The sequence below is a fragment of the Oculina patagonica genome, chromosome 4, assembly GCF_052425735.1.
Source record: "Oculina patagonica isolate OP01 chromosome 4, crgOcupat, whole genome shotgun sequence".
NCBI lineage: Eukaryota > Metazoa > Cnidaria > Anthozoa > Scleractinia > Oculinidae > Oculina > Oculina patagonica.
Window position 1 is genome coordinate 49,678,359 of NC_135761.1, and position 26,628 is coordinate 49,704,986.

Below are 26,628 nucleotides of genomic sequence, written 5' to 3' on the forward strand. Positions count from 1 at the left end.
TAAAGACAAAGTGGAATTTAGTTTTTTCTGTCGTTTATTCGATTTGGCGCCTTGGGCGGTAATATTATTTTTGGAGCTATATGGAGTGCGCTTATTGGAGATATGGCATATATATGGGTTTATTTGGGATGGGCGTTTATTTCTCTTTTGATATAAACATCTGAAGGTTTAAAGAGAGATCTTTGGTTTGAAGGAATTGTGTCCTCACAGGAAAATAACAGTTGGGAGACTGACAAAACACCAGCACTTTTGTATTGCGTGAATGATGCGAGCTACTAAAAAGGAACTGACGAACCACAGATAAACTCAATGCACTCTGATCGTAACTGAAATAAGAACACTTAAGGATCGCTTATTGGTAAAGCGGGCGCCAAATCGAAACATTACGGTACACGTATCTCTACTGATACCTATACAAATATATAAAAAAGAAACCGTTACTCCACAAAAATAAATAATAACATGCTTTTAGCTCACTGTGGAAGCACACAAATACAATACTTCAAGGTTAGCAAGTTTTTCGTCGATCACCATATCGAAAATTCAACAGAATAGCACGGCTTATGATCTGATACAATTCAAACGAACAGAAAAACAAAACAAAATCGTAGATTAGAGCAGTTTTCGCTTGAGTGTCGTAAAACCAAACCCAAAGTAATCACTCTGATCAATCACAAAGGACACAGACAATCCAGTGAACCAATCAAAACTCGAGGAAAATACATGTACCCGGACGAAACGCGGAGAACGTGTGCTAGCGAGTAAAGATTGGTTATAACCTGCGATCAGGCGTTTATTTTTTTCGCGGCGGGAAAAAAGAACGCCTGATCGCACGTTGGTTTTGGTTTTACTTCTGATTGGATGAGAAAGTAGCACGAGTTTTTTTTTTTTTTAAACCAATCACTAAGCGTAGTAGCACAAAACCAAAGCAAACGCGAATTACGTTTACGCTCAAGTGGAAATCGCTATAATTGTGCTTAAAGTTGATCTCAGTCGCGCCAATGCTGTTTCAAGTAAGAAGGCTTTCTTGCTGATAGCTTTCAGAGCACATAACAGGATTTGTCAACAGTTTGCCTTCAAACGACTTCTCGGCTTAAGAATAAAAGAGCTCTGTCAGAATCTGGCAAATCAAGCGTGAGAAGGCTGAGAGGCCATAGCATTGTGAAGTCGTTTTACTGCAGACGAAACATGGCTCTGTAAGCTCTCATCCGTACAATCCACTTCCTGCGAAAAAATAAGCAAAAAAGTAAAATCTTATGTTAATGATTACTCAAAGGAAGTCAAGGAATGTGCCTGTTACAAGCTAAAATTCTGTTTATTTTTTCCCGCCATTTTAACATCTACTTAAATGAAGCTTACTTCATTTAAATGGCATAAAACAGACTGCAGATAACTCAGTGAAATGGAATTAAGCTTGCAGTGAAAACCGATGTCAACTGAGGCATAGATAGTATGCGTCAATTCACTTGCACACAGATCGTGGGCTCTCCCTTATTGTTGACCCTCAGTCCCAATCTCGATGCTGATCAACGCACGAATTCTCATTTCTGGTCGCTATACTTTTTCTTTAGTATTTGTTGGGGGAATTTCATTGATGATTAATTCCTTTAGTCTAATAAGACGTTTGCCAAACTATGACACAAGGTATACTTTTACCACTGTTTTGTGTTAGAAAGGAAACGGCAAATTAAAGGCGCCTAAATTCCTAAAATTTATCCTCTTACCAGCGTGTCAAGATTGATAACAGCCGTTTGACCGTCTAGTTTTACAGATATCTGGTCTCCTTTAGTCGTTCTTATCACATCATCGTCCCCATACGTCCCTCTTAAAAGCTTCATCAACCTGTGGCATCAAATAGAAACAAGAAAATGTTTAGGTTTTTCGAACATATGGAACTTATTATGTAGTAAAGTTAATTTTTTTGGAGCCTAGTGGCTCTGCAGGCCAGCGATTTACTCAAGTTTTCGTAGCGTGGAGCCGTTAGGAGTATTGCTGTTTCCCCTAGATGGGATGCTAGTCCATTGCAGGGCGGTTACCCCACCCCCTCCCCCTAGTAGTTTGTCATGCTACTATAATAATAATAATAATAATAATAATAATAATAATAATAATAATAATAATAATAATAATAATAATAATAATAATAATAATAATAATAATAATAATAATAATAATAATAATAATAATAATAACTTTATTTAACGAGGATAAAAACACTTTACAGTTAAAAACTGAGAAACTAGTGGCCCTCATTATATTATACAATTAAAATGACTAAAAACAAAGTACTAAAATAGAGTTTAACTTAAGAAATAGAGAAATGGTCGAGACCTACGTAAGATTCCTTAAGGTAATTTACATAATTATTTTTAAAAAGCTTAACATTCTGACTAGATCTAATGTTAATAGGGAGCTTATTCCACTCTTTCACTGCCGTGACTGCAAAAGTCCTTCCTCCCTCGGTTTCACGCGAGTATTTCGGGCATCTCAGGGTTATGCTCCATGCCTCGACTTCTCGTAGAAATATCACTAACCCTTGTCAGTGTATTGGACAAATACTGGGGCAGGCCATTAAGGCATTTAAACACTAAGCATAACTTGATAACATTAATTTCGTCATAAAAAGGTAGCCATTTCATTACTCCTAGCTGAAGAAAGGCACTGTAAGAGTATAGTGTCTTTCCCAAGAACACAAAAGAATTCAAACAATGACCTCGGTCCCCTACCTCAATTTCCGTTGTGTAAATTGTATTTTAAGCTGGATAAGCAGATATAGGCGGCGTTGGCCACTAATCAGTTATCAAAAGTCTTGCAAATGGGAGCTTCCAAAGTGTTGCTTAAAACATGCTTTTTAAGGCAAAATGTCGATGTTACAAGTAAAGGCTTCAAGAGGAAAAACAAACGGAAAAGAACAGTCTTACCTTTCTGGAAACTGGCTTATATCTGGCTTCTTAGCTCGAGCAGCTGGGAGAAAAAGAAAACGTTTTATTAAAAGTCAGTTGATTAGTGGACGGTTAATGACGTTTGTTTAATCTCAGAGTCAATAAAAAGGTAGCAAGCACTTGACATTATGACATATAACCGGCACCAAGCGTGGGAAATCATGCATTTAACACCAAGCGCTGGAGAAATCGTGCAACCAGCGCCAGACGCGGGAAAACATTTAACCAGCATTCAGCGCGGAAAACATGGTACCGTTTTGATTTTACACTCAATTGACCAAAAAAGACGACATAAAAAAAGGTAAAGGTAAAGCAACTCATTTATACACGGTTTGTGTTTAAAGCTAGAAGCTTGTGGGGCCGTGTATATGAAACAAATACTGAACAAATATAGTACATGACAATATTTATACACGACATCTTTGCAGTGATGGCTTTCAAACACTGATTTTTTTTAACCATAAAATGCAGAACCTGCTCGGCCGAGGCTAAACCTAACTCACGCTACGAGTCATTGCGATTGGTGTCGAAGCAAAATAAGAAACTAAAATTTAACAATCACCTTGAGCTGTTGTAGGATTAGACTCGACTTGTAAAATCACAGCCAGGACAGCATCAGCATACATGTCATTCACAGGATTCGCCACCCACTGAAACGAACACACTTCTGTTACTAGGTTCGTACTCATTTTTGTATGTAAAATTTAAGACTTTTCCATTTTTCTTACAGATTCAAGCTTTAGTCAAATCATACTCCCAAAGAGCAAAATTTAACCATGATTCAATGCGAACGCGCAGTAACCGTGATGCATTGCGGCGGACACACGATAGCAATGTTAAAAGGAGTAAGGTGAAGAAAGTTCAAGAGATTCTGCGATCGAACATTATGGCGAAGACGAAATTTACATGAAATTCGACTAGCTGAAAAAAATCACTTCGCGATAATAAAGCACCTATTGCAGCTTGGGGGAAAAATCAGACGTTTTTTACATTTTCCAGACTTTATCTTCATTTTCCATGCTTATTCAGGTCTGTAAACTAGAGTAGAATCCCGATCTCTCGATCTTCCGATAACTTGAACCAACAGTCGTTTGAACTTTCCTTCACTAAGTTGAACACTGCAATTTTCCTTCCAATTTCTCAGACTCCCATTTTGTCAAGCCAATTTTTGTTTCCCTTGGAGGTTCGAGATATCAAGATTCCACTGTAACTTGCAGATTTGCATAATTTTTCAACAATTCCAGACTCGCTACGAACCCTGTGTTACAAAGTAACAGGCACTAAGCCAGTTAGGGACGGACCATTATTTTCATTGGAGGAAGGGGGGGGGGGGATTAAAAATTTTCCTCTGCATACTTTTTTTTTAGTTTATGCACCTCTGCAAACATTTTTTTTCGAAAATTCTTACTACTTTTTGTTATACATATCGTTTATGCAAACAATTTATTTTGTCTTTCCAGGCTCTGCAAACAATTTTTTTCAATATTTTTCATCCCCCCCCCCCCTCCAAAAAAATAATGGTCCGTCCCTTATCTATATATATGGATTCTATACGATTAATTAATAACTGGTTTCCCCTAATTTTCGTAGTGCAATCCCGAATTCCTGAACGTCCAAGGGAAACGATAATTGGTTCGAGAAATCGGGGGGGGGGGTACAACTGCAGTATTCGACCCCCGGGGGGGGGGGGGTACTCAAAAAAATTTTCTACGGGGAGGCTCCGCCCCAAGTTCTAACCCCTTACCCTTTTATATACCATTTTGACAAAAATTGTACCCCTTTCGTATACCTTTAACTGAAAAAAGGTAAATTGTACGAATACTTTTTTGAGTACCCCCGGGGGGGGGGGGGGTACTCCAAAAAAAATTTCTACGGGGAGGCTCCGCCCCAAGTTCTAACCCCTTACTCTTTTATACACCATTTTGACAGAAATTGTACCCCTTTCGTATACCTTTAACTGAAAAAAGGTACCCCTTTCAAATACCTAAAAGATGTGGCGTGGACTTAAAAACAGGACGTTTTCTTGTCATTTTTATGTAGCGCTTAATAAATTAAAATAATACAGCCATAAATTGAGTCTGTTCGAAATATTTTAATTAAAGGCCCTCTTAAATACCTAAGTGACAGATTTCCATACCCTTTCATATACCTAAACTCGTGAAATCCCTACCCTTTTATATACCTGAGGCCTTAAAAAGGTACCCCTTTCGGGCGGAGCCTCCCCGGATAGGCCATTATAGGGAGTACCCCCCCCCCCCCCGGGTATTCGACTTGGCGAAGCAAATCCAAGGGAATGACTTTTTCTTTGAGACACTAGGAGGTTCGAGAAAGCGAAGGCTTGAGAAATCGAGAGTCCACTGTTTTAACTAATACAGAAAACTGTTCATTGAACTACTAAAAATCAAATCAAACAAACGCTTCCATACCTCCACAATAACACTTCTTTTCTCCTGAACGATCGTGACAGCTTTAAACACTTTAAGGGCAAGTTTTCCCCCAGGTAGAGTGAGCTGCTCAACCTCACCAGCCAAGTTTTCCATGCACTGAAGAAGCAGAGAGAAGGCGCCATGGAATGCAACGGTCTGTTTCTAAACAAAAACAACATTCAAACAACTGTCAGCACAGAATAAAATATGGAGAGCTCCGTCTTTTCGTTAAACAAGTTTTAAAAAATTTGCCCGAATTTTACAAGTTTTTCGTCCGTCTCAATGTTCCCCAGTTTCACATGGTTGCCACAGACATCAGTTTTCAAAATTTCCCTGACTTTTCCCTGGTAAAAATAATTTAACTCCTCTGACCGAATTTAATACAAAATGTCTGATAAAGTAGCGGCCTCCAGCCTCCATTTCCAAAAAGAAAAAAAAAATGCTGAGATCACAAAATCCTGAAATGTATCTTCCAACCATCAATGGTATTAATTTAGAGGTGTTATAATTTCAATTTTCCCAAATTTTACATCAAATTGTCAATTTTATAAAATTTCCTGACTTTTCCCTGACCCTCAAGAATTTTATTTTTCCCTGACCATTTAATAATCCTTGCCCTTTGTCCCTCGTGTTTTTATACCTTGGGTAATTATTAATTGTGATATTTTGGTTCACTTGAAGGTAACTTTGTACAGGGCAAAAATGACTTTATATATCAGGCTTGGCTCAAACATTGCTGAACGCCACAGACACTTCACACCCAATGTCGTTGCTGTTATTCGGTGCTGGTTAACGTTCAAATTCTTTCAACATACCTGTGTGAGGACACTTGTTGAGAGCTCCGTGTAATCTATGAAAAAGAATGCAACATAAAAAAGTGACAAGTTGACGAGTCGAGCTAAAGCCCAATCGGACTACGCAAACTATGTCCCAACGCCCCCCCCCCCCCCCCCCCCCCCAAAATATTTATTAATAAAAATTTTTTTAATTTTTTTTCCTCTAGATCGATAGACGTTTCGGTTAATTCGTAAGCCGATTTAATAACGCGGGATTTAAAGACGAAGCGCGGCATTTTAACAAATGTTTAGGGTAGTCACGTTCTAATGGTTAATCAAAGTATAAGTAGGTTGGTGACGAAAAGCCACTAAGAAAAATACATGTATCGTTACTTCCCCCTCGATGTAATGTCCTGCAGGGAATACTTTTCAGAAGAATATGTCTGACCTCAGAGCGCGAGACTAACGGTAGCCAACTAGCCACAGGCTAGTAAAATGCAGTTTTGGCTAGTATGTTCTGGGCTTTCAAAGCCTGGCAGTTAAAATTTTAGGAAGAGGAAGAAACCGAAACGAAATCGACTCCGAGAGAACAAAACTCATAAGTGCACTGTCGTCACGTATTTATTTATCAAAGACTGTAGACAAGCGAAATTACCAAAAAGTAACGTAAAATTAACCCTTAAGATAATAACAGAGCCAGTGAATATGGCGAAGTTCTCTCCCAAACCCAAGTTGCGCGATTGGCTAGTGACTCAAAGCTGCCACTAGCCAATAGGCAGGAACGTTAGTCTCATGCCCTGTCTGTAAACCTACTTTGCAGGTCATCTGGTGCAATCAAATGATAGTTAAAGCCTCTTTTGATTAGAATTCCTGACAAAGGTTTTCCATGCTCAGGTTTTTCTGCTGCTAAACTTCCCATCACCTAAAAAAAATACATTTTAACCTTAAAAAGATTTATACATCTTATTCATTGATCATTTTAGTTCACGATCAGAACTTAGACAAGACGTGTACTGAATTGGCATATTCCAAGTCTGCTGTTAAAAAAAATTCCACAAGCAGGCGGGATCGTCGCAAAAAGTTGGTTCTAAATTGGACTGAAGTCTCTGCATGTCGTTCCAAAATTCAGAATGGTTCCATTGACAACTTGGAGAAAAAAAGGATAACAATTTGTTTGCAAATGCTTTGGCACTTGAAATGTTGTTGTTTTTTTTTATGGAGAGTAGAAAACTAGGCTCGACTCCCAAAATAATGTGTCTGAGTGAATGGAGCCCTACCAGGTAGGAAGAGGCACAAATGATTTGCCAACTCGGCTCACCAAGCTTACACTAATGTAGCAAAGAAAATACCGTAAGGTAAAACGTTATTCATGAAGGGTGGCCCATTCAGCACAGTGGCTGGTCTCCAGAGGGGCCCTGCTAAATACAATTTCTAAAAATATAAAATATCTAATTGTTTAAAATAGTTATAAAAATAGAGTTAAAAGCTAATTTTAGTAATTGAAATAGTTATATAAAAAGAGTTTAAAAACTAAAACGAATTACAAGCATGAACTGGTATATAAAAAAGATAAATATCGTAAATTAGGTGCTATGAAAAAAAAGTAGGCTCTGACAAGATTTTTAAAAGAGGAGAGTGAAACAGCTTGTTCGATTTTTTAAGGTAGTGAGTTATAAAGGGCTGTGCCAGAAAATCTAAAAGTACGCTTGCCAAGGCCAAGCTTGGGTTTAGGTAGATGGAGGTCAGCCTTCCTTCGAGCGTTGTAGCCACGTACATTGTAGTTCCTAATAAAATAGTTACTTTTTGATTCGGCGCCGGGGGCTCCTATTTTATTTTGTAGCTCAAAGGAGCGTGTTCTTTGGAAACAAGGCGCTCATTAGGGATGGGGGATGGTGCAAATGTGTAAAACGAAAGAGAAATATTTGGTTTGGAGGAATTGTGATCACACATTAAAATAATAGTTAGAATTTATAAGACAAGCTCTTTTGTTCCTGGTATGATGTGAACAGTTCAGATAGAATGTGAACCATGGATGAAGTCAATGTACTTTGATGGCCCTGTAAATGAAACAGGATTGGGGCCCCTTTTATAGGCCTAGGAACATGTATAGTATAGGCGCATCTATTAGAATAGGGGCTCCTATTCCGGCCACACATTCGGGGGGAGGGGGGGGGGGAGGCTGGGCGCTCTTATCAGAAAGGGGGTACTTTTGGAAGAAGGACGCTAAATGGAATGTACTTTTTTGATAACACAAGCAGCATGACTACAGTTTGTCACCTTGGCCATCTTCTCTCCCCGGAAATAAAGCTCCACGCTATCCGTGTTTTTGGGATTATGTACCACAACACTGGCATCCTGTCAACAAAGAAACACAATTACAATCTTCAAAACACTAAAACTTAGTAAAGGAAGACGTTTAGCAGTATAATGCTGTTTCAGGGTCACAAAAGTTTCATCGATTAACCATTCCCTGTGTTACAGAGGATTTGTCTCCCGTACTATTATGGATGAATCGGGTAAAGACGGACTTCAGAGTACAGGAAAAACCAAGACGCTGTAAAAACCTACCAGCGGAATGCAGGGAGAAGTTGCAGCAACTCCCACTTTATCCTAAGTTGCTTTATGCAGCCGGGCCCTGGAACTGAGTCCATCCCACGGGTTACCCTTTTCCTTTTTTTGTCAGCTTTCCCTATGGTTCGCTGGTACCCATTTATAATCCAGGGTAGAGAGAAGTACCGTGAAAGCAAAATGTGTTGCTTTAGAACATAACTAACAAAACTTACTGGATTATCTTCATATTCTCGGATTAGAGCAGCCTTGAGTCGACCCATTTCGTTTTGTTCACCATGGACCAGCACCTGAAGAAAGCAAGATAAACCCACTTTACAATAGTCTTCAAAAATGTGAGAAAAATGTTGGTGTAAATGTCTTACGTTTTTAGTCTTATCTATATTATTATTTCCCATTAATAATCTTTGTCGCATTTGTAAGGATTTGTTAATAGTGACATCTCACGGCATATACGTTAGGGAAAAAAATTCGAAATTGTACTAACACAATAAAATCGCACAAATTATAAACGCTAGCAGCATTATTTCCACCTACCTATAGCATTTAAACTGACGGTAAAATGTCAATTTATGGTCACGATGTACTTACTATGTGGGGTGGTTTGAGAATTCGAATGAATTCACTGGTCTGTTCAAAGTCAGTGTGAGCAGAAAATGAAATGTAGTCTGCAAAAAGGAAATGAAAACACAAGATAAAATAAAGCACTTTTTTTCCATTTGTTCTTGATTGACACAATTCTGGGCGCAAACATTCTGGTTCACACGTGGGCCGCAAACGTAAATGCAATGGACGTTCACACGTACAACGCAAACGCAAGGAATGTAAGATACGCAGACGCAGTTGAAGTCTTTTTTCAAGATGGCTGACAAGTCACGCTTTGCTTGCTTGCGCTTGCGTTTGCATTTGCATAAGCAATGTTCACACGTGAAGCAAGTGCAAGGCAATAGGCCTTATTCGTATTCTCGGTATTGGACTGGAACTAGCTTGCAATGGAGGCTCATCCGGGTAATCTTTTCAAATGCAAATGACTTGAAGCTGTTTTAAATGATATTCCCCCGCATGAGCCTCCATTGCAAGCTAGTTCCAGTCCAATACCGAGAATACGAATAAGGCCTATTGCAAGCCAGGTGAAAGGGAATGGACGATTTGCTTGCATTTGCATTGAGGTAATTCACATACGGCCTTATGCGCCTACTGGCACGATGAGTCATGATGATGATGATGATGATGATGATGATGATGATGATGATGATGATGATGATGAGGGTAAATAGTTCAACTCCTATTAGAAGAACTTGAAATTTATTTTCACTGATTTATATCTTTCTCAAGAAGCAAATATTGAAAACAATATTCACCAATAGAACATTTGCGTGGAATTTTCTGTCCTGTCATAGTTGCTATCTCCTCAGGTTCTGACATCAAAGTCTGTTGACCAAAAAAAAAAAAAATAAATAAACAAACAAACAAACAAAACATGTACTTCTATAAAAATATATGCTGTGCATTGAATAGATTACTGTTTTATAGTGTAACTATGTATAATTTAAAGCCACTTGTATGCGATGCCGATTTTCTTAAGCGACGTTTCCTCGGAGCGACCTAAAAACTTGAAGCACACGAAAATGTATGTGAGGGAGGCACGATTGTTTTTGGTGTTTAAATCTGATCGGTAAGAAAGTAGCGCACGATTATTAAACTAATCATTAAGTGTAGTGAAGTAAAACGAAAGCAATTCCGAACTGCTTTCGACACTCGAGTGAAAAATGTAACTGCTCTATTAGAGTTGCTGGTTTTACCTTGGCCAGAGTTCCTTCCACACAGTAACCAGCAATGATAACACCGTTCCTGCGATCAGTACACCACTGTTCAAAGAGCTCACGGGACAAACCACTCTATGCGAAAAAAGGAGAAATTTTTTTATAGTTTTTGCTTCCAATAATTCACTACTCAGATTGTCTGTAAACAACAAAACATGATACCTGTCTATCGCTATGGAACCCAACGCAGTGCAACGTAACATAGTCCAGTGGGTTAGTTCCAAAATTTGCAGAAATCGTTACACACTGGACAAAAGTACCAAACTTGGTATACGAAGACCATTGAACATAATTTCCAAAAATTTGATGCTCCAAAAAAATCGCCTCACTTGGAGGGTGAAAGTGACATCATTTTTTACGTCAGACAGGTATTTTTGGTCGTTTTGTGTAATATGACAATGAATGGAATTTAGTAAGGGCTTTCTGGCTTTCGTGAAGACAGGATAAGCAAAACAGTTTGACAATGTTTTATAATAACTGTCAATTAAAAGCATGGGCCTGTTTTAAAAAAGTTGTTTCGATAAATATACTTCAGCGGATGTTACTTACAGACAAACTAGATAAGAACAACTGACTGACTGAAAAACTTGTGTGTGGCTGGCATGGTTTGCTGCAGCATGCAAGGTACGTAACAACAAACATTTAAGCTCTCTTTAAACAAAAATTTACTAAACATAGAATTCAGTGAAACGTGCCACAATTGTATGGGGAAAAGTTCCTTATAGTGCCTTAAGGACTGCATATCGAGAAGACGTTGCGGAATGCCCTTGGGGTTCTGTTGCGCGGTACTGGTTGTCTAAATGACTAAGAATCGGCGGATTGGTTTTTGAAAGCAACGCATATTAGTCGGACATTACTTATACATTATAAGGCGAGGAAACTAGTGCAAGCACCTTAATCAACAGGAGGGTTTTACGAAAAGCTGGGGGCAAGATTACAAAAATGGCATTGATACATTCCCACAGAGAACAAGGCAAGAGTATCTTCAAGACCTTGAGCATGCTTTAGACAACCACGTCAATTGCAGTCGCTGGGTTAGTGTCCAACATTTTCAGCGTGTAATGAGTCATCCAGGAAACATCTAGACGGCTTTATGTGATTTTTATCAATCAAGCCCACGAACAAAAAAAAAGCCAAAGTCAAGAACACTAGAGGGGTTTTGGAGCTAACGAAGAACCCATTCCGTCTAATAGTGCACTTTTAAAGAATCGGATTGGTAAACTACAATACAATTTACAACCTTGTTCCATTTTAAACGTTCCGTAAAGAGGTAATGAATAAAACTACGAAATCAATCACCCGACCATTAAGAGGAATTGACTGCCATTATTTACCACAAGTCTTTTGTCAGAAAATAGAATCAAAGCAAGCGGGCATGACGTATGGCGGTATATCAGTAGCCCGCAACGTAAAGGCGACCTTAGCATATTATTCGCCCAAGTCTACCCAAAGTAACGCAAGATACCGAAAAAGCCGGTTGAATGTGAAGTGTTTAACGGTAACGTCCTGATTTACAATCCTAGCCAAACGTTACACAATTGTTTTCAGAGTATTCAGAACAAATCTTTCTGCCATTTCTCAGGCGGAAACTGAAAACTGTTAATTAAGTGGAGGTAGTGTAGGATCGCTGTCTGCCAGAGAGAGCGAGGAATGGCACAAAGGAGAAATATAGGCCTGGTGCTCAAGTTAATGTTAGTCCCCTATAGGAAAGAACTGGAATGCCTTCTTCGCGATACCAAAAACAAACTTTCTTTCAAAAGATGAGACTCATGTAAAATGAGAACACTCAAAAGAAAGGGGATGGCACAAAAAGTACTTCGATAGTTGCAAAGGGTAGCGACAAATTGATGATGGACTTTACTTATAAACATGTATAAAGAAGCGGATATCAGAGAAATAGTTTATTTGTTTGACGCTCTTGAAAATGGGCAGAGCAAAATTGAAATTTGAACAGTGGACACGGAATTGGTCTTGGCGCTGTTGCACTGGTTGGCCAATTCTTTTATATACAAGGGAAGTCTCCGCGAGTAAACTGGCATATCGGTGGCGTTTGGAATTGGTACACATTTTCTGAGAAGTCAATTACGATTCTGTGGAAATTTAGGTATGGAGCAATCAAAGTCAATTCCGATCCTGCATTTCACGTCTTTTGTTGGGCTGCGATACTAATTTGCCTTTTTGTGAAGCCTTTCCTTACTTAAAACAAAGCAAGTTCGTTACAGTTAGCTGTTCTTCAGCACACTCAGAAACTAAAGAGAGATTGACAGTACATAATTATAAGTAAGTAAAAAACCGGATTACAATTACATCTTTAAAAAACTATTTTTAACAGAAAGTAATTGGTTTTTCATGATGCTTTGCTAACAATATTCAAAGAGCTGCATACCAGGCTGGGGGTTTGGCCGTGTGTACAGAGCCTAATAAATTTTTCACTAAAAACCTGAAGGTGGAAGTGGAAAGAAAATAATTTGCAAGTCAGTGCGTGGCAATTCCAGAGGAGGCAGAAATAGCACTCAAACAGCCACTTAAAATCAAACTGTTCCTCAAAGTGTAGCTGGAGTGGGTGTTTTCCGTCAATTTGATAAAAGTATCACAAAAAAGGAATCTTAACACTATCCAGACCAGGGGGCGGAAAGTGCCCGCGCCGACTTTGAACGTTTATAACTTTTTCAACATTCAACCAAACACTGCCAAGCTTTGCAACTTTATCTATCTTAGAAATAATTTGATATGACAGGTTGTTGTGTCAGAGACTTGATGTTGCCATGGAAACGGCATTTTGAGAGAAATGTTTTACCAAATTTGTAATTTTTGTGTTTTTATAGATAAAAATTAAGATGGTTTCCGCACCACTTTCAAGCAACACAGGCAAAAATAAAGTTTCCGAAAAGACTTCTTAGCATGGCAACTGTTTAAGTACATTTAACAAAAATCTGCCAAAAATTTAGCACTCAAGCTGACCCCGCGAGAGAAAAATGGATTTGAAGTTGTCTATATTTCAGTTGAAACGGACGTTTTTCGCCAGTTCAAAACAAAATGGCGCGCGTTTTAAACATTTTTACGAGGTTTGACTTTAATTTTCTCGAGAATGCTTTAGTATTTAATTGCGGGATCACTAAGACAAATGAATTTCGATAAGATCTTTTAAATAGTATACAAAATGTTGCCGTGCTATGAGTACTAGATTTTTGGTACTTAATTTTCGCACTCATTGCTCGAACTTTCAGCGGAATCCGTCTTAACTTTTAATGCAGTTATTTTTACCTTTTGGGCATTTTTTGCACCATTTTATTGTTTTCAGTACTTTTTAGTAATTTTTGGCGGTTTTCTTACGTTTTGGAAAAATTTTCAAATCCAAGATGGCGGATCGAAGATGACAAATATGTTGTCGATTTTTGTGATGACGTAATTGTCCTTTCTCGCGATCCATGTTTTTGGAGCATCAGATTTTCTTAAAGCCCATGCCTCAAAGACTACGTGTACCAAATTTGGTTCTTTTGTCCGGCGTGTAACGATAATTTTGCTAACCCACTAGACTAACACAAGACTGACATCGCAACACAATACAACAGAAACACATAAATAAAACAAAAGCAAACAGCAAGGCTGATACAAAAAAGAACTACCTTATTATAGGAAAAATAATGCCCAATGAAATTTACGCGAATTATTAAAATTCGCGTTAATTTAAGTCGCGTTATTATTTGTAATACATCTACATAAAAGAGATGAAGGGCAATCCATTCAAAACTAGTACAAATGTATGTCGCAAAACGATGTTTTTTTCGAATTTTTAATTTCTACACGTAATTATCACATTAACCCTTTGTTGGATGTAACGGCTGGGCCGAACGGAGACGCAAGTGGACGCAAGATTCCACTTGAAGCTCCGTTTGGGCAGGACTTGCGTGCACTTGCGTTGACTTGCGATCACTTTGGCGAGATTTAATTTACACGCAAATCAATGCAACATGGCCTAGTGGTTAGCTCACTCAGGTAAATCAGGTAAATATTCAGGTAAATATTCCGCGCAATTTCGCAGTATAATTTTCAATTACAAGGTCGTATAACATAACATTTTGTTTTGAGCGTTCAAGGACTTTGCACATCATGTAATAATGATTACAAACCTGCATCATTCCTGGACTTGCCATAACAACTGATGGACCAATGTCATCAAACTGGTCAATACCCTAAAAAATGAACACAAATATTTTGACATGTATGTGTATTTGGCATAACTGATACTGATACATTTAATTTACAGTTGAATCCCGATAACTCGAACCTTCAAGGGAAATCGAAAAAGGTTCGAGATATCGGGAGTTCTAGTTACCGAGGGTAAAATTAGTAAGAAAATGACCTGAAGGGGAATCGAAAAAGGTTCTAGTTAGCGGGAGTTCGAGTTACTGAGGGTTCGAGTTATCAGGATTCAACTGTAATAACCATCGTATTCACTACTGTGGCCTATGGTGTCAAACTCAACGACAATAGACTTCAGCAACTACAGAATGCAGGACCACAATGTGCAAACAGGTGTTACTGTATTAATCATCCCTTTTTTACTGCTTTCTCTTTGTCCACCCCCCCCCCCCTTTCCTGCTCCCTCTAAGTATATGTATTTCCCCCTCCCTCCCCCCCCCCCCGATCCTAACCCAGTCAACACTCAACTGGTCACATAGCGAAAGAGAAACTTCTTACCTTTAGGTTTGATATGTGTTTGAACACAAATGGATTCGAAATGGCAATCTACACGGGCAAAAATAAAAACAACAGCCAAACAAGCAAAAACATTAATTAAATCATTCCACCTAAGTAAAATACAGGTACATTATTGCAAGTTCAGTTTGTAATTTAATATTTTACTAGCCTTGTAAGTAGTAGCAAATTCTTTGTTTGAATTCATGAATCTAGTACGTGAACATAATACCAGTAATAACATTAGACGAATCTCACCTGTTTCTTAATTTTGTCATTCATTGCGTTTACATATGTCTGGAACACTGCAAAGTTAAATAAATGTTGTTCAAATACTGAATACACTTGTTCTAACTACATGTACATACAACTGTACAATATATAGTGTCAAGTCTTTAATAAACATAGTTTTTTTTAACGTCCATCCACTTGCAGTTGAAGGTCGTTATATAACAACAATTTACTGAAGTTCCAAAACGAAGCGAAAAAAAAAAAAACAACAACAACGTATTTTTGGTTCTGTCTCTCAAACTACCCATCGTCAGTAGTTCCTTATTAGTCAAATTTGAATTCGGCAGTAATAGCAAGGTTATAAAGTGCGATGAAAACTAGTAATAACCAATGTAGCAGCAATACACAGTAAAAAAAAAATAAAAAAATATAAATGAATGAAACTATCAACAAAACTTGCACGATATTACAATTACAAAACACGAAGTTGTTTCCCAAACAATGTGCATGGCTTCCTTGATCTTAACTGGAAGCGAGTTGAAGCCAAGTTAAGAATCCTACAACATTCACCCAAGGGAAAAAGATTACAGTGGTAGGGGGTGGTGGGCACCAACAACAGCGGGGGTTCATATTAGGGCCTGTTTACATGATTCTGGAATGACTTTCACTCGGGAACGAGTTTACGGCTTAACTTTAGGCGTTTTTACGTGTGTGGCTTTCGTGCGAGATCAAAGACAAAGATGGCCAGGTTTCGCGCAAGCACGTTATTCTGCCCATTAACCGATTTGCAATTTTAAAGAGCAATTTGATCATAGGGCTGCTTCTTTTGGCTAAACAGGAAATGCTTTTACGTTTTTTCGCTCTGAGTTCATACTGTGGCTGCCGTACTAAAAATCCAGTCTCATGAGATGCGGTTTCATCTCGGAAGTTCGTTTTGTGTCAACATGATAGCAGAATAAAAATGTCATTCCAGATTGAAGATTTCATTCTGGAATGAAAACCGACAAATGAACTCATTCTGGAATGATTTGACTTTCATCTCGGTATCATGTAAACAGATACAGGAAAATATGGGACTGAATGGAATGAACTCGTTCCAGAATGAAAGTCATTCCGGAATCATTTAAACAGGCCCTTAGTCTCGTACAGTCTCACCTGACATGCATTTCTTGGCCAGTTGTGACGCGTAGTAGATCGGAACATCATGAAGCTCTGGGTGGTTTTGCCAATACTCATCTAAAAGCATTTATTAAGTAAAAATTCCTTATCAAATGACATCATTAAATGCATCACTGAATTACGGCAGAAATTTGAGTCATGATTGAGTAATTCAAGGTTTTATGCTGTTCAAATGATTTACAGAGTTGTAGTCGAAAGACGGGTTTTTTAAGCTATTAAATTCAATTCAAAAGATAATAGAAAAATATACATACCCAGAATAAGAAGCAACTCTTGAGCTCTTCCGAGAGCAAACACAGGAATCAGACATCTTCCACCACGGTTAACTATGTCATGGACGGTACCTAGACAGAGAGACACACAAGCAATGCACTGTGAGCTCAAACACACTGAACTATGTCACAACTCCATAAAGAAAGTGTATGGTATGTACATGTACATGGACATGTTATTGTACACAGAATTTAAACAAGTCACACCACATGCATAGTTAAAAAGGTAAAGGTGAAGGTAAAGCAACTTTATTTATACACGGTTTGTGTTTAAGCTAGAAGCTTGTGGGGCCGTGTCTATGAAACAAATATAATAAATTAAATAAACATAACATGGTTAAAAATCCCAACTGGCAGGAGGCAGACCAGTTGGCTATTTACAAGCATGACCGAGGATTTGAGCTCGGGGCAACCGAGAACAAATCCAGATAGTGGTCGGAACGGGACTTGAAACCGGGACCTCCAGATTTCAAGTCCGGCACTCTAACCACTTGGCCACGCTACCTCCTATTTTAAGCTATGTTAAGCTATGTACTGAACTCTATCAATAAGTAGACAATGATCCAACGAGGTCACAGCAGGAGTAACAAATAATAAAAGAAACACCAAAAAATAATGATTCAGTGTTCATGTTTACTGAAAGGCAAGAAGAAGTGACTTACTTGTAAATCTGTTCTCTCTGTCCTCACGTTTCTCATGAATGTGGGTGCCATAAGTGGATTCCTGGAATTTTTAAGAATCAAAAGGCTATTTAACACTTTAACCTTTTTAACGTCACCAAAAATACTTAGAAAACCGACATCAACAACCCAAGTATACAGCTTCATGTACCATCAGGGCCCGGTTGTTCAAAACTCCGATTAAACTAACCAGCAATTAAGCCTAATCGTCGATTAAAATCACTAACACCGGGTTAGCTAATCGGTGGAATTGAGAACGTTGTTCAAAGCCCGATTAGAGGCGCGATTAGTTAATCGCAGATTAACGGTTAGTACTTGATGTAAAACCACTTGTATAGTCTCGCTAATCGACGATTAGTATCCCAAAATGCAATTCTCCTTGAGTAAACACTGCGATGGTTTCCAATAATTATGGCGTCCGCAGTGTCGCATGCATGTGGTAAAAGGAAAACAGCTGTCGCGACGTAAAACTAGCTAAAACTAACTGGTCCGATCGAAAATAATCATCTTTCCACTCGCATTAAATCCTAGTGATGACTAGCATTTAGACAATTGGTTTCAGAGCGTGACCACGCTTCGTAAATCTGTTACACGATAGATTAATGTAAATGAACTATCAGTTCTCCTTATTAGCACCATAAGAACCGTACAGAGACCAGTTGGTAAAACTCACAATGATGAGAACATCAGGGGAAATGCTAGGGATCTCTGCCGCCATCAAATGACGGTCTTCTTGACGTGAAAAATCACCAGTGTACAGAATCTAGCCAAGAAACACGAAATGTTAGTAAATGATGTACTTCAAAAACAAAATGTATACCATTTGTATAATTATGCTGCCAGTGATTAAATTTCCCCATGTGAAAGAAGGTTTCTACATAAATTTGGTTCAAAAGGAAGACACAGACTTATTATATGCAGTCCTGACTGTCTGCAAACCTCTCAAAGTGGATGAATGATTTTTTAAATAATTGCCATGTTTAAAATAACAACAATGCACGCTTTGACTGGTGACTTCTTAGATAATTATGGTTGTGCCCTTTACATAAATTTAAGGCCTGGTTCACACTAGCGACATAATGACAAGGTCACACAAATGCAAAAAACACCTCACGTTGATGTTTTATGTCACCAGTGTGAACAACACAACATAATGACATAGTTGGAACATAATGACATAAGCATAACGACATAAGTAAAGAACTGATCTGTTTTTTTTTTTGTCATTATGTCCACGTTCTTATGTCGCTAGGGTGAACCAGGCCTTATAAATTTTTTTTAATTACTAATAGATTACATTATGATATTCTGCACCTTATTGTAACTGTGGGGTTTCTTCAAAAGGCAATACAGACCAGGAATGACTATAACAATATTAGCCATATTCTTACCTTAACACCTGCAATTTCAATCATGAACATGGCTGCCCCAAGAACATGACCAGCATGGTAACACCAGAACTTGATTCCATTTACCTCTTTTTCCTGAAAGAAAAAAAGGTTTGGTATTCTTGAAATCACTAGATGTGGTTGAGCATGCCCACAAGAACTATGAAGGCTGAGATTAGTGTGGCATTTTGTTGTCATGTACATACATGTATAATAGTAAGACTTAGTGTCATGAATGTGTTTCCTACTGCTGTACACATCAGAAATACTTAACAACTATTCCATGAGCGTGTTGGATATGATTTGGCTATAACAATCTAATAACCAACAAGCGCAAGTGGAATAACTGTTTTATTAAAAACGCCCAAAGAATTGCAATTTTTGAGCTCCCCAGCTGTTTTTGTTTACACATATTGGCTACCTTATTTGTGGCCAATGGTATATGAGCTCATAAACCATTGCCTGTTAACCAATCAAAACTCAGGAATTGCAATATACCATTGCTAGTTTTTAATAATTTGCAATAGATCATGCACACCTCATCAAAACATATCCATGGCAGCTTATACGATAAACACAAATAAACATGTAAGTACCTGGTGAAAATGAATTGTTTCTATTTTATCCATGCTTTTTTCTAGATCTGACTCTGTGTACAGCATGTCTTCTGTTGCAATATTACTGCAGAAAGAAATGAAAAATGTCGGACTCATACAAAATTCTAATTCATTTAAAAACATAATCAATAGTACATTTCTATGTACAGTAGTTCTAATCAAATACATGACAATGCACTTGTATGCCAGTATTAAGTACAAAATGTACTGTATGCACTTACCTAACTTTGACATAATCTGAAAGCAACCACCTTAAAATTTGAAAAAAGGAGAAAAACAAGAAATGTAGTAATCACTATACATGTACAATGTAGTTTATAAAAGACTGTTACAGTATCTTCCACTGAATAGTAAATACCTAATAACTTGCCCAGCCAATTTACAGGCTCAAAATAAAATTTAATGTGCACCAGACTTCTACTTGACTAGGGCATACTGTAATTATTTTATTTTGTATACTGCTCTGGTTGTTTATTGTACCTGTATATTGCTTTGGTTGCATGTGTCATGAACACCCTTCCTTTAAAGGTAGTCTGTGAAATAGAAAATGAAATAAAACTTACAGCTCGCCTGACTGACCAACCAATCAACCAACCAACCAACCAATAAATGGACCATACAGACTGTGCATGTGGGGAAATACCGACAATCTTTACAATATAACTGTAGTTCATGAGCATATAAATCTGCCATGCACTGTGTATGTAACAGATTTGGGTATAAGTTTGTTGTTGTTACATAATGTAGACCTTAATCAAGTGAAAACACTTTGCTCATGGTTAATTTCAACCTGGAAAAACAGAGGACTCTATCTGATGCTCATTTTATTTCTGTACTTGAGAGACATCAGAACAATCCACCTAAAACATACACTTTCTGGGGCATTGGCCCTAAGACAAAACAGGGTTTTTCGTGGTTGAATCTAAAGTATACAGTGTGCATGTAAAGCAATCAATTAAGTATTCTGCTAGAATAAGAGCATGCTAGATTATCCATTCATTACTAGAATTTTATTTTGTGGTTCTATACCTTTTCTAAAAACCATGGAAGTGATCCACAGTGATCCAAGTGAAAGCTGAAAGATAAAAACAATGAAACACCGTCAAGAACATGAACTTCTGACAACGTACAGTCTGGCCACATGGAAACAGACAAATTTGTTTTCCCCTGGATCTTGGGTAGACAAAGTTTACTATTTCCCTGACAGCTTCCCGTGTTTTCATATCCTTATTTTTATAACCAAGGAAAAAATAATCTGGTTTTCAAATTTCACACAGTGCAGGCCTGATTAATATTATGGCTTGGCTTTACTTACTGGCTGACAAGCAGAAGGTCAATTTCTGCTGTGTCAATTTCATCAAGGAAAGGCAGCGACTCCAGTCCAGACATCCCAGGATGAATCCCGCAATCCAACTGACAATAGCAAAAACATAAACAAACAATTAATAAACATTATACCATTACAGGCATTGCATAGCAAAGAGATGTCGGGTTTGAAAAAGAATAATAATTTTAGAACAGAAAAGCTGTAAATTAACCTTTGAACAGTACATGCACTTGTAATTTTTAGGGAGCTACATGAATAATAATAATAATAATAATAATAATAATAATAATAATAATAATAATAATAATTATAATAATAATAATAATAATAATAATTATAAAAACAATATATAATTATAATAAAAACCTTCCCAAACTCCTTTGCAACTGAAAAATCGTCAATGCCAAATAACTTGGTCAGTTTGAAGTCAGCAGGAGTAGTACGTCGTATAGAAATAACTTTTACCATAAACTACTTCTTGTATAAGTCGTAGGACGATGACGTCATTAGTGACGTGACATTGCCCTGAAGTTCGTTTTTGCTCACTGTGACAAAGATATTTTGTTACTGAAAAAGCAGTCATTGCAGTTTGAAGCACATTGGTGTGAGGTATTTCAGACTGCCCGGGTACCGAAAAAAATATAAAAAATTAAGGGGGCTATGTACAATTTTCAAAAAGTATGAGTCTGGGTACAAGTGCGTATCTGGCGTTGCATTAAATGTGAGGAAGCAAAACATTACATGTTGGTAGATATTTATATGTTAAGTACATTTTTATCACTTTTATTGTTATGACGTCATTGGTCACGTGACCAGAACGGACCGCAGTTTTAAATTCGCTTGAAAACTTTACCTGTATCTTTCTCTTAAGATTTTTTTACGCCAAGTTGTAGCTTTTTAAATAGTGTTTTTAAAAATGGCCATTATTACTTTTTTTCTAAAAAAGGACGGCAATAAAAAATACAACTGAAAAGTTTGTTGGCTTCCTTCTCAACGACAATTTGCGGTAGGAATAAAAGAAAATTTTGCCAAAGGGAGGAGTGTATGCTCTTTATAATAGCGTTGTCAGTTTTTTCTCATTTCAATTGCTTTTCGCGAGGTTGAATGTAATTTCTTCCAGACGAAAGGAGTGGGCCTGGGGAGAAGTTAAATAGCTGCCCCTCCCCCTCCCCCTGCTGGTGGTCACCCCAGCGGATTCCCCGTGGTCCGTATTGTGGGCTCATGAAGAGCATTTTCAAAATGGCGACTATGCGACAAAATTTTGAGTTATAGAGGACAGTTTTGTCGATGTTTTTCCTTCTTGACGTGATCAAAACGAGTCCCCAAACGTGGGGAAAACCTCCTTTATTTGTATTCCGGATAAAGAAGAATATGGAATGAGTAGAAACGTGCGAAAACGTGGGCAAAAGAAACTAACAGGAAGGTGAGCGTTTCTCATTGAACAATGATTTTTTTAGACTGGTTAAAGCTTATGTCTTCGACGTTTATCATGATTATCAACTTAGCTTACTGGAATTAAAGCCTGGCTAGGCGTAAAAAAATAGATGGTGAGAACAAGGCGATAGTATTAAATGGCAGTCATTTCGTCGAGGCATACAACTGTTATTTATGTTCGTTATCTGAATTTTAAGCTACTGTTTTCCAAATTAATAAGACTCGCATCCTTTCATTATTTATACATGAGAAAATGTTCCTCAAAATATTGACCAAATGGCCATTTTAGACCGCAAAGAAAAATTACGTCAGGAAGATTTTATGTGATACCTTTGAAATTGGAAGAAACATTTCAGCTCAGTGTGATCTCTTTTTTTAAGTTAGACTAGAGACTACTTGCAGTCAACCTGGTAGCTAATCTCGACTTTAATTAAACAGTGCTACTCACGTTTTGGAATGCCTTTTTGGGTATGTTTAATGAATGAGACCATTTCTTAACTCAAAATTTGTTCTTCCCATGATGTTTTATTGTATTGGTTAACATAGATTTACGTTTCCTTTGCATTTTGTGGTTTACAGGTCAGGGACTAATAGAATGCCTAATGTTTTGACAGGACATTCTGGATTACTGTTCAGCGAGTTAAGCTATGGAGTTCAGGTAATTGTTGATCTCTTAGTTTTACACATAGTTATGTGACAGTCAATTCTGGCAATTCCCTTCCTTCTCTCTACACACATTCATTGTCTGAGGCATTTAAGATCTGCTTTTTGTCCAGACATTTGTCTACTTTACACAAAATCTGTTTGTTTGTAAGGCCTGTATTTTCAGTTGTTGGATGACCTACAGTAGCATTTTAAAGTAGCAATGTAAAAAATCGCGAGGCCTTAAACTTAAGCAAGCCAGAAAACCCTAATCCCAATATAAAGCTAACTGCAAGCAACATGATGTACCCTTTGGCAACCAAAGTGCTTTTAAGGCTAGCCAGAGTACTATATAGGCTAACCGGAATCTTATGTAGGCTAACTGGAATGGCTTTCATGCCTCGTATGTTTCATGACACATAAGTGCCATACAAGCCAAAATACCTAACTCCAATAAATAGCATAACCTGAAGCCACCTCAGCTAACTATACTCAGGCTAACTGGAGTACTGCTTAGGCTAACCAGGGAGCTTTTTAGGCCAACCAATGTGCTATTTGTATATAGTGGAATGGCTCTCATGACTTGTTGGCTCGCACTTTGTCAAGACCCAAGTTTTTTTAACTCATATTAAAATTAGCCAAGCAGTAGCTGTAAATTCGATTTAAATAAACTTCAGCTTAGTTTTTGTTGGCAACTTGCTCTACAAGAATACCAAACATAGATTTCAGTGATGTAATGCTTTGAAATGAACAGATTACAAAATTCAGTTTTAGGGTCCAAAACATTTTTAAAGATTATTAAAATAATATGACATTTTTCTGCAATAATTAATGAAAGGAAGGGTGCAAAGAAAATTAATTTCTTCCTTGCCTGACCTAGGTAGACTGGGCAAGGTGAAACCATTATAAGCTTACCCGAAGCCACGTGTTTCTTTCAAAACAACTACTGACAACAAAAAATAAAAATCCATAAATGTCATTTGGCTATCTACAGTTATCTGTAGCAAGTGGAAAAAAAATATTGGATCCACTGGCCTAACATAAAAGCAGCCAGTTTTCACACACTGAAAAGGGCCATTTAATTTTAATATACAGTCTGCATGCTGGAAAATAGCAATTTCAGCAAAATAATATAGTTTTTTGTTTGTTTTCTTTCTATTTACAGGTTACTTGGAAGACTTTGCAAGGGCATTCCTGTTAGTCAAAATGAACTCAAAAATACACACTGTGTCAATGTAATAAAATTATCACATGATTGATTTCCACATGTTGCCAGTTTAAACCTGAATATACTTAAGTGACATTGATGGCTTTTTATATAATATGAACATCCCAGAACCCAATAAGATGGGAGGCGCGGTGGCCTAACGGTTAGTGCACCGGACTCCGGATCGAGCGGTCCGAGTTCGAGCCCCAGCCGGGGTCACTTGTGTTATGTTCTTGGGCAAGACACTTTACTCTCATAGTGCCTCTCTCCACCCAGGTGTATCAATGGGTACCGGCGACATAATGCTGGGGGGGGGGGGGGGGGACCCTGCAGTGGACTAGCATCCCATTCAGGGGGGAGTAGAAATATTCCTAGCCGCTTAATGCTGCAGAAACCGGGATAAGCTCCGGCAGTGTGGGCTGCTTGGCTCGTGGCTTCTCCTAGAACCCAATAAGGCTTCATGTAAATACTGACACTTAATTACATGTAAGTTTTAAAACCATTCTGAGGTTCATGACAAAACATTTTTTTTGTTTCATTAAAAACATGTAAAAATAATGAAATAACAGAGAATTTACATAATTTTTACCGCAGACCACAAATTTTACTCCAGGTTAAGTTAATGTGTCAAGTTTTTTTGCAGCACAGGCTTGGTTCCACAGGGTGTGGTTCCGAAAAATATCCATACCTCCCCCAAGGATGGTTCTTTGGTTTGGACCCTCCCACCCCCTGGGATTTCTAGTTTTGCTTCATACTTTCTTTAAAAAGTTTGTACTATTGAGACCCTCATCCCCCTCGGAATTTCCAATGACCATCCTTGGGGTGAGTATGGATATTTTCTGGAACCGCACATTGTGGGCATTTGCTTATGAAAGTAAGCTGCAGATTGATCTGATTGATACACACTAATCTATTTTCACATTTACCTGTTTTCTATGGGATATATAATTATATATTGTTTTTACCGGTTTCACTTGTAATAATAATAATAATAATAATAATAATAATAATAATCAAGATATTTTAGCAGGGAGCCCACGTCACAAAAAGGTGGGGCCCTGCAAATGTACAGCTATGACATACAGTTATGGACCTACTGTATATCACAGTTTTGGATGCCCTCTTGAAATCACAGTGTTAATATGGGAATCTGATGGCAATTGAATTTGAACAACTTACAAATGTATGAATCACAAATTTAAGATACTAGGCAAACAATTTATTTTTCAAATTATTCTGAAGGATGCAGCTGGGCTAGAAAGCGTCCAGTTACGCTGTTAATATTTCATACTTTTTTCTATTTTTTTTTCTGCAAGATGCATCAACCAAAAGGACTGGAACATAAATCTGCAGGAAAAAAATAGACAAATGTATAGAGAATTTAAAAAGGGAACTGGATGCTTCCTAGCACAGCCACATCCGTCAAATTTGGAGAAAACAAGATCCTTTATCCTAGTTTCTCATAAAATTTCAGAATTCGATTTCAGGAAAACATATTTGCCACTACACTGCAAATTCTGATGTTGTTACCTACATGTACCTGTCAAGATGGAATGCAAAGCTTTAATGAGATATATAATGATGTACATGTACATACCATTACTTTCTTTCCTTTGAATTCCAGGATGTGACATGATCGGCCAACTTCTTGTCCAGCTCCCCTGAGAATTCATGTTATTTGGTTGGGATTCAAAATGCCTCACAAGTTTTATCTTGCACTGTCTAGAATAATTGAAAATTTGACCTGCACCATTTTAACACCAAGTTGCAGTACTCCAAACGTGGGTTGCAAACGTTTGGCGTACGAGTATTGGCGCACGATCGTAGTATTTGGAGTAAAGTTGGCGTGTTTTACAGTAATAGCCGCCGTTCAGCTAACTTAAGTATTAATTGAATTTTAGAACCTTGGCATGTCTTCGGGGTGTAGTCTGACATATCAATAAACTTGGTGTGGAACTCTGGAGACTAAACATATATTTACAAACGATCTAATGGCATGTACTTGTTAGTGTACACATAAAGTAAGCAGATACTAAGCTACAAGTAAGATTTAACTCTTAATTTTAATATTTATGGTTCAATCGATCGAGCACGTTCTAGAGTGCGCACGGGCGCACACGTGCTATTGAAACCTCCATTTATCAAAACAATAGCAACAACAACTCTACTCCGGTATGAAATACAGTAACTTACAATGGTGTTATTCTCAGCAAGTCGCTCTCTTCTGGCGGGACATTTGATTCTGGTTTTCTCTTCACAGACGCCGTCCCCGCCGCCATTTTGAAATTGAATATTAAGCGCCCGCGATCTGTGTGCATTGATCACGTTGTGTAAATATCACATAATGCCCCAGCGCATGCTAGACAAAGCGCTCGGCTTGGGTTGAAAATTTAGGACGCACCATTATTTTCCTGGATG

The 26,628-nt window shown here is 37.8% G+C and overlaps 1 protein-coding gene and 1 long non-coding RNA gene across 5 annotated transcripts; one reads left to right on the plus strand and one right to left on the minus strand.

Moving 5' to 3' along the window:
• Nucleotides 1–26,626, minus strand: LOC144650421 (cleavage and polyadenylation specificity factor subunit 3-like). 2 transcript variants are annotated; one of them, XM_078510092.1, is made up of 27 exons: nt 26,404–26,619; nt 25,808–25,871; nt 20,916–21,013; nt 20,630–20,675; nt 20,081–20,133; nt 19,822–19,851; nt 19,580–19,664; nt 18,987–19,079; nt 18,269–18,358; nt 17,578–17,638; nt 16,898–16,987; nt 16,620–16,700; nt 15,492–15,538; nt 15,237–15,284; nt 14,666–14,728; nt 10,515–10,610; nt 10,074–10,143; nt 9,304–9,380; nt 8,928–9,002; nt 8,422–8,499; nt 6,958–7,066; nt 6,184–6,218; nt 5,369–5,530; nt 3,505–3,592; nt 2,922–2,964; nt 1,725–1,842; nt 1–1,224 (listed from the first exon to the last, which is right to left on the minus strand). In XM_078510092.1, the coding sequence occupies exons 1-27, from the start codon at nt 26,526–26,528 to the stop codon at nt 1,129–1,131; spliced, it is 2,121 nt and encodes a 706-aa protein (XP_078366218.1). In that variant the 5' UTR covers nt 26,529–26,619; the 3' UTR covers nt 1–1,128. The 2 variants fall into 2 exon arrangements, with proteins under 2 accessions (XP_078366218.1, XP_078366219.1); XM_078510093.1 differs by lacking the exons at nt 1–1,224; nt 1,725–1,842; nt 2,922–2,964; nt 3,505–3,592 and adding an exon at nt 3,599–4,200 and having other exon boundaries at nt 26,404–26,626.
• Nucleotides 21,204–25,010, plus strand: LOC144650462 (uncharacterized). Of its 3 annotated transcripts, none has more exons than XR_013570113.1 (3): nt 21,204–22,350; nt 22,941–23,019; nt 24,169–25,010. It is a non-coding gene; the product is annotated as an uncharacterized LOC144650462 (long non-coding RNA). The 3 variants fall into 3 exon arrangements; XR_013570111.1 differs by having other exon boundaries at nt 22,941–23,000; XR_013570112.1 differs by having other exon boundaries at nt 21,204–23,019.
• Nucleotides 26,627–26,628: the final 2 nt, after the last annotated feature.